Source organism: Limulus polyphemus, unplaced genomic scaffold (genome assembly GCF_000517525.1).
Source record: "Limulus polyphemus unplaced genomic scaffold, Limulus_polyphemus-2.1.2 Scaffold5659, whole genome shotgun sequence".
Lineage (NCBI taxonomy): Eukaryota > Metazoa > Arthropoda > Merostomata > Xiphosura > Limulidae > Limulus > Limulus polyphemus.
This window is the reverse complement of record NW_013671269.1, coordinates 5,004-15,952: the sequence shown is the minus strand read 5'-3', so window position 1 is coordinate 15,952 and position 10,949 is coordinate 5,004. Positions and strand designations below refer to the sequence as shown.

Below are 10,949 nucleotides of genomic sequence, written 5' to 3'. Positions count from 1 at the left end.
AAGGCTAAGCCCGCGGTAGGGGTTGATGTTACGTCTGTCGTACACTGAAGGAAGGCTAAGCCCGCGGTAGGGGTTGATGTTACGTCTGTCGTACACTGAAGGAAGGCTAAGCCCGCGGTAGTGGTTGATGTTAGTGTACGGAGGGAATCAATAAATTATATGCCAAACATTAGATTATAGGTGTGGAGGGGAACTGGAGTACCCCGAGAAAAAAAAACAAAAAAAACACGCGCCCAGTGCCCGAGCTACCATAAAAGCTGGAAATAGAGCTGAATAAACTAAAAGGAGTCATTCAAATAAAAAGGCGAGGAAAAACAAAACTTTAGCTTAAATGAATAGAAAATAGCCCATTGTATAGCTTTGTGCTTAATTACAAACAAACAAACACATGGTGCGAATGGTGCTATTCATCAACTTGAAAAGGTAGGTTTATCTTTGGCATAAGGAGGTAGAAAACATTGATGACAGAGGGGATTTGTGTTTGAGGATTATTATTTATTTTTTTTGTAGAATTTAGAAGCTAATTTTGATCACAGTTTTTAGCTGCTGTAATAAACGAATCTATCTACATAGTATCAAGTATGGAGGCGGAGCGCTTTACGTAATACGAGGATTTGAAGTGTTTGTAGTTTATGGAAGCTGTTATCAAACATGTTGTATGTTATATGACCGTAATCCATTAGGGGTATAATGATAACTTTATAAATAAGTGGGAAAGTGGAGGTTTTATAGCCCTGAACGCGGTATTCTTTACGTCAGAGGTACTGTGGTTGATTCTTATACACGCCCAATTTTTGTATAGAATGTAAATTTAAATCCCAGGTGTACTTGTTATTGCATGTAATACTAAAAAACTTAATTTTCTTCGCCGAGGTGCTGGGTGTGTTATACAGCTTTAGATGGACTTTTTCTGCTCTAGGGAATTTCTTGTTTAAACATCTGTGATAAATAATCGTCTGAGTTGTTGAAGTATTGATAACAATCCGCCACTTCTCATGCAACATTTTTAACTGTGTTGGCAGCAAGTAAAGGCTTACTGGATGTGCCTCATAATACTATGTCATCAGCATACTGAAATGCTTGAGTTAGCGGGGTGGGTGGGTTAGTACTTATCCTCACGGAACTTCGGCCTTGTTAACAGGAGTGTTGTGAACGAGGAAACATGCTATCCACCATAGAAACATGGGGGGGGGGGTGTGTGTTGAATTTAGGTCTGTTATGCCAGACGGAGTCGAAAGCTTTTTTAACATAAATAATAATAATAACAACTGTAGTATGAATAAAATAAAATTCGTGAAAACCCGTTTCATTCAACTTGATTTTTTTTGTTTTGTTTTTTGAGTCTACGTCACAGATTCTCATTTCAATTTTACCTTCGATCCGATGTATAATATCAAATAATGAATTAGGCCCACTGTTCTTATATTACTCACACTCCTAAATTAATTTTTTACTATATGGTGATTGAATAGGATACAAAAACCCCATAAATAATGTATAAACTAATGTTTTCACGAGATGCGCCATTAATGTTCCAATTATTTCAGTCGTAATTAAACTCTCTATATAGCCAGACGATGGCTACATTAACTCTTTAAACCTATAATTTTTTGCACGTTCTGTCGGAATTATTTTGATGATGTCCTAATAATTATCACCATACTTCATAAAATTTCAATTTTCTTAATTTTTGTTATTCCCCCACGGGTACCCACATGAAGCAATGGTGGGTAAATAGCCTCAAACATCTCCCTGTTGAACATTTCGTCTTAGAGGACTGGTGGGTGGCGAAGTAGTTTTGAATACTAGGTCGTTTGTCGATGCCCATTTATGTTGTCTTTGCAAGAAACTTCAGCAACTCATAGTGGGTAAAGGGAGTCCAATTCAAATACCTCGACCGTCTCTGAGCACGCGTTCTCTTTGTAACTTGTGCTTTGGTGTAGTCGTTGATAGCAGTGATGAGAGCGTTACTTACATCTTCTGTAAACAGAGCTCTTAAACAGTCGAGGGGCGTTGAGTTATCAGTGATGTCAGCGGTTACACCAGGATCACGCCAGTTCTTCGGCAAAAACTCACAGTCGTTACTTGTAGCTAACATATATTGCAGATCTACCTCATCCCAATCATCATCTCTGTCTCTGGTAGTGGATGTAGATCTAGGCGATGGATCAGATCTACCTCATTCCAATCATCATCTCTGTCTCTGGTAGTGGATGTAGATCTAGGCGGTGGATCAGATCTACCTCATTCTAATCATTATCTCTGGATCTGGTAGTGGATGTAGATCTAGGAGGTGGATCAGATCTATCTCATTCCAATCATTATCTCTGTCTCTGGTAGTGGATGTAGATCTAGGAGGTGGATCAAATCTATCTCATTCCAATCATTATCTCTGTCTCTGGCAGTGGATGTAGATCTAGGAGGTGGATCAGATCTACCTCATTCCAATCATTATCTCTGGCTCTGGTAGTGGATGTAAATCTAGGCGGTGGATCAAATCTATCTCATCCCAATCATTATCTCTGTCTCTGGTAGTGGATGTAGATCTAGGCGGTGGATCAGATCTACCTCATTCCAATCATTATCTCTGGCTCTGGTAGTGGATGTAAATCTAGGAGGTGGATCATATCTAGCTGGAGCTCGCTTTCGTGGTCTCTTTGCACCACTAGGTCTTGGTTGGGGCAATGCCCTCCTCTGATCAACTGACTGAGAAGTACTGTAACTGGGTCTCGATTACTTTTTTGATTCGTTTTCATCACTAGAGTCTCTTCGAAAGTCAAATTGGAGATCAGAATCGCCATCGTCATCACTCTCTCCTTCATCTAACTGATTGAACACGCTCATTGCTTTCTCAGCAGTAAAACGTTTCGGTGGCCTTTTCCACTCGCCATCTTTGTTTTAAAATTGATATAAACAAATTCTTAGAGTTCACAAGAAAACACTGAAAAAAATCGTCTCAAACATAATTTGTTGATCTGAAATTTGTTTCAAACCAAACGATAATGCTTCACGGAACTTGTGGTCTATTTTTAAAAGGTGGATAATAACATGACTTGGACTAGTTACCGCCAGATAGGATTTATGGAGTTAAATGCTCGAAAACTAGCAGTGAATATATCTCAACGTGGAGTAAAAGCAGTTCATTGTCTGTTTATTGATTGTTTCTCATCCACGTTATGAGCCTGTAAAATATATCTTTATTATTCACAAAAATGTATACAAATCAGTAAAAGTAGCAATGCAAGCCAGTGTAGTAAAACAGGGTTACTTCTCGACGCTTATAATCATTTTATTCTTTAACGAACTATATAAGGTAGTTACCAATCTGTTTAACCTTCATGTACCTATAGTGACTTGTTGGTTAACATGTCGCACTGCGAATCGGGAGGCCCAAAGTCCGAGCTGCAATATGTCGCCAAGAACGCTTCGCACATTCAGTTGTGGGGGTGTTATAATTGTGGCACTGAATTAAGAATAGCCGTGTAGGCGGCGAGTGCTACTTAATGATTGGGTTGCCCTCCCTCTAACCATCAATTCTAAAGTAGGTACCCTTATGCTTTAACCTTATTGGCCTGTCAATTGTCTGTTTAGCCGATGTGTTACATAAGGTGTCGTTCAGGTTGAAAATACTAATACCTGTAATTGGCAGGTTCCTTTATAGATTTTATTATTTTCTATATTATAGTACTCGCTTATTAGTAACCTCTCTAGGAAACAACTAGTCCAATTACAAATAAGTGTTTATTTTATTTAAAACAATTGAAGTAACCAAAACGTTGAATGGTTATTTATGTTAAGCATAATTCATACGGATTACTTACATATAAAGCTCATAGTACAAGAGTTATAGCCTATATATGGCCTATCATGTCTTTCTGAAACGTGCTAGGCCAAAACAAATATGTTTCCCATCGAAGTTGGCGGACAAAATTAGTAAATCGGTTTTTTTTTTTTGTTGTTGTTGTTTTAAATGGATTTCTGCCCCACGGCTGAAAGGGCAAGCATGTTTGGTGTGATGGGGATTTGAACCCGCGACCCGATTGCGAGTCGAGTACCCTAACCACCTGGCCATGCCGGGCCTCCTGGTAATGTCGTATCTCAACTATTTAAATGTAAGAGCTACAAAAACGTAAAATTTGATTTCTGTATTATCATTTTATGAAACACTGGAAATGAATGTCAACTAATTACTCGACAAGTCCAATTTTTTGGTTCCAACAAGGTTCGAGAAACTTGTGGTAACGCTTAGTTTAAAACTTGTATCGTGAAATACCTTTGGGCACTCAAAAACTTGGGAAAAAATCGATGAATTACAGTAGAAATTGTTGGCAATTTCTAAATAACAAGAATCGTTGGTCAATAAATTTTCACAGCGCCATCTATAGTCACTTTTTGTAAAACGATTATTGTTTTAATGGATTGAAATATCAGCACTTTGGAAAGAATGTATACGTCGATTATGATTCTACTCACTACTTTTATTATATTTTTTAATCAAATAATTTATCTAAATATTTTATCAGCTCACTGAGATATGCATCAGTTTGTGTTTATATATATATATATATATAAAGTGACTTAAAAATAAGGCGTCGTGCATAGAAACCAAAACATGGACAACTCAAGAAGCAAAACAGGAGCAGTCCACTGCATATTTCAACTCTTCAGCAAAAATATCAATAAAACTATTACTGTCGCGTTTTTAAGGAGATGTGACTTTGAAAAGCTCAGATCGAGATTTTTATACATCTAATGTTTGATTAGAATATTTTTGTGAATATTTGAAGACACCTGTGTTAATATTTGTACATCTTGTCTCCGCCACAGGTGAAAGGTTTTTAGGTAATCACACAACGGTCGTTTTTTGGTCTGACTAATTCTTTGTGTGTTGTTGTTTTATCTCTCTATGCGCAAAAACATTCTGTTTGTTCGGTAAGTCAGCAGAATTTCTCTAAAAGTAAACCCTATTAGTGTGTAGTAGATTGTTGAGTTTTTTATAACAAGAGAATTAAAAGCAATTATTTTGAAGGCGATAGTTATGACAAGTTTGGTTACCTAACTCCGAAAGAGCCGTACGTTGTGTTTGCAATTCATTGGTGTCGAGGCTATAGAAAATTCTAGAGGCCTCAGTGATAAACATATAACTAGCTGCGACCAAACGAGCGGGAGCGGAGTAGAAGTAAAGTCAAGTGAAAGAGAAGTTCAATGAGAGAAAAGTTAGAAAACGTGAAGTTAGACCTTGTAAGAGTGAATAACCTTAATGGTTGAAATTTTAAAGCGAGATTAACAGTTTGATAGAGATAAGGAGAATAATTTATCTTGTCAAAGGGTGTTCTAAACTAATTGAACTCACCTGTGTGGACTTTGACGAAAAGAAGACAATTATTGGAAGTTAAGGATACAACTGTAGTAACCCATGAGGCAGCGTAAGTGAATTATTCACTGATACTATTGTGATAAAAGTAGAGAAAAATATTTCGGCTTGTCAACTGGATTTTACTGTTTGAATTTATCGCCAACAAGTGACAGATATCTACTGGAGAAGAATTCTTGGCTCACGCCCACATGTATACTTAAAGTTCTGACAACCATTGACATCCAAAAACATCTATACGTCTACCAAGGTTTTCCAGAACTCCAGCTAGTGTTACTTGATTGGTGCTCTTCCCAGTAGCTGTAATTTCGGCTAGAGGGCAACACAATACAGTCAAAACCTCGCAAGCCTCGTGCGTTCTTTGACACCAAAATCAATGCTGTAAGTAAGGCATTTCTTGTAGATAAATACAAGTAACAATAGAGCGTCTTTTTTCTGAAGACCCTGTATTTGTGATACAAAGGAATATTTTCTTCCACAAGGACATAAATTATGTTTCGTAAACACAGAGATTTGTGGGGACTATAACACCATTTATTATTGCAACAATATAATTACACGTCGTGTTTTCTAACAACACAGTTCAAGAGTCATGTTAATTTAAATACATTGTTGTATTGTGAAGTTGCATTTTTATTACGTGTGTGTGAATGTTTATAGTGGAGAAATTTCAACCCAAAGATTATGCATTAGCCAGCACATTAATGTTCTGTTTTGTTAGCCCACAGTAATTGTGTTGTTTTTCAGTATAATGTTTCTTTTTTTTACCCCTGTAGTTTATTGTTATATTTTTCAAAGTGTTTCTTAAAATTTACATATAGTGTGGTTGATAAAAAAATCTGAAAGTTAATTCTGGACTTCCTGATGGTTTAGATAAGTACAATTTTATTTTTAAAGGCTTCCGCGTAGTTACCACGGCATGTGATTTCTCATTTCTCTCTCTAACAGGCCGACGCGAAGTTGGTTTTCGATGTAGTGGCTCGAATGGAAGATACAGAACCCTTTTCTGAAGAGCTACTGTGTGCTATTAAACGGCTGTGGATGGACACAGGTGTCCAAGAATGTTTCGCGCGGTCAAACGAGTACCAGCTAAACGACAGCGCTAAATAGTGAGTATACGTACATTTAAAATAATTATCTCCATATCTGTTTATTTCCCTATCTATGTCTCTATCTCTATATCTGTTTATTTCCCTATCTCTGTCTCTATCTATATATCTGTTTATTTCCCTATCTCTGTCTCTATCTATATATCTGTTTATTTCCCTATCTCTGTCTCTATCTCTATATCTGTTTATTTCCCTATCTCTGTCTCTATCTCTATATCTGTTTATTTCCCTCTTTCTTTGTTTCTATCTCTTTATTTGTTTATTTGTCTCTATCTTTTTATCCCCTCCATCTCTCTCCTCACTTTGTCTCTATCTTTTATCTTCTTCACCTCTCTCTTCTTTTTTCTCTATCTCTTTATCTTTCTCCTCTCTGTGTCTATATCTCTTTATATCTCTCCTTTCTTTGTCTCTATCTCATTATCTTCTTCATCTCTCTTCTCTCTTTGTCTCTATCTCATTATCTTCTTCATCTCTCTTCTCTCTTTGTCTTTATCTCATTATCTTCTTCATCTCTCTTCTCTCTATCTCTTTATCTTCTTCATCTCTCTCCCTCTTTGTCTCTATCTCACTATATTCATCACCTCTCTTTTCTTTTTGTCTCTATTTCTTTATCTCCTTCAATTCTCTCCTCTCTTTATCTCCTTCACCCCTTTCTCTTTGTTTTATCTTCCTCTCTGTCTCTCTGTTTGTGGAGTTGAGCTATAAGTAAAAAGTTAAATGACGTCATGAATTACATCATACCATTGAAAGTGCTTGTTTCAACCTATTGCGATCCACAAGTAGTATAACATGAAATATGTCAGATTTAGCATACTTTAACTGAGTTATTACACTTTTCAGTTCCTTACCTTAGTCACACTAACAGTGATTTAACACCATGGATTGGACACTGATATGCGCTGTTGAACGGTTTTCTTTACTGGGCAGGAAACTCACTTTCACTGCCACCTAGCGAGTTGAACGTAGCTGATAGGAAAAAATATATAATAGATGTTAGAAATTATTTGTCGTTGTGCAAAATAAAACGCTTGCTAATAAATTTATTTGATCCGATAACGTTATAAAACGAAATATTTCATCTATTATCTTATTATGATATTTAACCATTCTCTTTTAACGTGCAAGTCTCGTGTGATCTGAATATCGAAAATAAATATAAATAGATGTATATATATTATGAAATTGTTAGCAACTGTTTGTGTGAATAAGTTTTGTTTAGGTTTTATTTTTTGTACAATTAATACCAAAAGGTTTTTGAACTTTGAAGTAAATGTTCGAGTCGTTTGAGACTTGTTTTGTTTTGAGGGCCAAGCGTTCTAGAAGTTAAGGTTTCGGGCTGCACACTTTCATCTGTGGGTACGTTATAAACCTGACACTGAATTCCGCCATTTTATTAAGACTAGTTGTGTTGGCGATGGGTGCTGCACAGTTATTACCCTTCCATCCGATCAGCATTTGTAAATTAGGGTTGGCCAGAATCTTAGATGCTGTTCAAGTTTTTAATTCAAAGTACCTGTTATTTGGCAACTAGGAATTAGCTGAGTGCGTTAACTCCTAATTTGGGGAAAATAAATTTATTGTAACACGTATGTATAATGTAAAGATATGTATAAACGGAAAGACGTAATATGCAAATTAGTGTAAGAGGAATTTGTGGCACAGCGGTATGTCTGCGGACTTACAACGCTAGAAACCGGCTTTCGATACCCGTGGTGGGCAGAGCACAGATAGCCCTTGTGTAGCTTTGTGCATAATCACAAACGAACAAACTCTTGCAGTAGAAGCTATGGTGCATCAGATGTTTTAAGCATCAACCGATGGTTTAATGCCAATTGATTTACAGCGTTTCGGTTGATACATATCAACCATATTCCCGAGTATGAGTGCAAAATTGTCTTTATATTGAAGAAAAATATATCGATTATTCTAGGCTCACGTTTCTAGTCTGTGATAAGTGATTCCTATAAACTATTAAACTATGTATTAGTTTCTGTGAATTTGTTGTCATTTTATACACCCCCCCCCCTCCCAAACAAAGACTTCCGATTACCAAGCACATGCTTAATATCAGAAAATATCTGTCTTATTTTCTGGCCTTTTCACGATAATAAGGTCATATACCATCACGCCGCCGACATCGTGCGCTCAGTGCCTATATGTGTCTCATCTAGTCTCGGACTTCCTAGTGATGGTAACCATGGCGACAAAGTTTTCTTTGTTGCTCCAGGAGTCTAGGTTTTGTAACAGAGGTGATGATACATATTTGATAGTTTTATTACGAATTTTTCCATAGCTATTCAGTGTTCAGGAAGTTTCATGCATGAGATAGAAATAGCTATCACTATCATTCACATATCACACACTGACTACACCTAATGACTTCTGTATAAGATAATTAAATTATAGCGTGCACAATTAACATGGTTGGTAGATATCTTATTGGACTTTGTATTCTCGTATAAAAATTCTGCTCTCGACTCAAGCAGAAAAACTTGTGTAGAGTCCAAGTCAGCTCTTGGTAAAGGTCCGGCATGGCCAGGTGGTTAGGGCGTTTGACTCGCAATCTGAGTGTCGCGGGTTCGAATCTCCGTCCCACCAAACATGCTCGCCCGTTGGGGCGTTATAATATGACGGTCAACCCCACTGTTCGTTGGTAAAAAAGTAGCCTAAGAGTTGGCAGTGGGTGGTGATGACTAGCTGCCTTCCCTCTAGTCTTACACTGCTAAATTAGGGACGGCTAGCGCAGATAGCCCTCGTGTAGCTTTGCGCGAAATTCAAAAACAAACAAACAAACAATGATTTCCGTATTGAAAATCTGTAACTCTTTTCTCACCTCATTCATTTAGGGCTACGTCTCTGGCTTCCATGAGGGAACTCTCGTTTTGCACGTGGGCCGGGTGTGGCCAAGTGGTTAGGTCCGAACTGTGATTTGTGTTGCTGTAAAATCTAGCTCCGCGCTATGGCTCCTTGGATTTTAGAGTGACGGTGAAATTTAATTAGAGTAACTCAGGAGTTGTAACTCAAATGGGTGTTGTTGACTAGCTGCCTTCCCTCTAGTCTATCAGTTCAGAATTAGGGGCGGCCAGTGCAGATATCCTTTGTGCAAACGTTTCGCGAATATCTGTATGTGTGTGTTTCAAGTTAAACACAAAGCTACACAATGGGCTATCTGTGCTCTGCCCGCCACGGGTATCGAAACCCGGTTTCTAGCGTTGTAAGTCCGCAGACATACCGCTGCGCTACTGGGGGGGGGGGCGCATATCTGAAAGAAACCTTTTGCACCGGATAAAATCGACGGATTATTCAGTAATTATGATATTTCACTTACGCTAAACAGCAGTTTTTACTCAAGACGTAATCGAATACATTAAGGGTAAATAAACTAGTTACGTTCAGTTTGCCTAGTTTAAAGACCTTTCCTGATCCCATGGATTCATGATTACACTGTAACGTTTTCTTACTGTGTGACGAGACGCTTGTAGAATTATTCGCGGACGTTTCTCTACGTTTAAATACTTTTCATTTAGTTGCGAGCTTTCGGCCAGCTTACCGAATCCTTCCTTCATCGGGCAACAATATACTGAGCAATACAAATTCGTTTATCCGTGGAGTTGTTAAGTACATTATTGCCCGATGAAGGCGCCGGTAACAGAGCTGAAAGCTCGCAAATAAAAGAAAAGTATTTTAACGTAGATAAAAGTCCGCGTATAATTCTGCACGTTAATTTGCCTACGTTGTCGGTCATAAAACAAACGGCGCTCGTGTCGAACACCAGAATGAATTGATTAAAAGTGGTTGAAACATTGATACGTCATAATGTTTATTAAGTTATTACGGTTTTTTCATCGACCAAAATGCCACGCTTGTTATTGCTGGCACATAAAAATATGACTAATAAAAAAAATGTGTGTGTGTGTGGGGGGGGGGGGGCGTCACAGATTAATTTACTCTAATCCTGCCTGAAACACTGCGGCTATTGAGGGCTCCCTCTTGTTTTTATCGATTTTAAACTACATTATTATGTAAAATAGGTGAGATCAAACCCAGTTCAAAACTGTAAAACGCAAAAATAATAATACATTATCCTAAATGGAATTTTTAACAATCTCTCCCAATAGATCAAATTAATGAAGAGTACTACTAGGAGATGACACTTAAATAGCTTGATAAAAGCTTTTACTTTATGTATTTTGTTCCTGAGTGTATCAGAAAGTTGTAGGAACTGTACAATTTATGATGGTTATAGACTGTTGTAATTTGTAAATTGAAGTAAAAAGCCATACAGATCAAGCATAGTTAGATTAGCTTATTATGAATTAAAGTTTTGAAATGATCATTTTAACATATTTTTGGTGAGCCCTAATAATATTGAAATTAGATTTTAATCTCAAGTAATTTTGTAATTCACATTTAATGTTTAGCGTGTCAAAGACACAACATTACACGTGAACAATACTAGTATATGC

The 10,949-nt window shown here is 37.3% G+C and overlaps 1 protein-coding gene across 1 annotated transcript in view; it reads left to right on the top strand.

Annotated features, from left to right (window-relative positions):
* The window catches only part of LOC106472842 (guanine nucleotide-binding protein G(o) subunit alpha-like), a 33,376-nt gene extending 26,892 nt beyond the window's left edge, over nt 1–6,484 (top strand). Inside the window, exon 5 of the mRNA XM_013933509.2 lies at nt 6,323–6,484. Within this exon, the coding sequence (XP_013788963.1) occupies nt 6,323–6,484 (162 nt within the window). The remainder of the gene's footprint in view (nt 1–6,322) is intronic.
* The last annotated feature ends 4,465 nt before the right edge of the window (nt 6,485–10,949 follow it).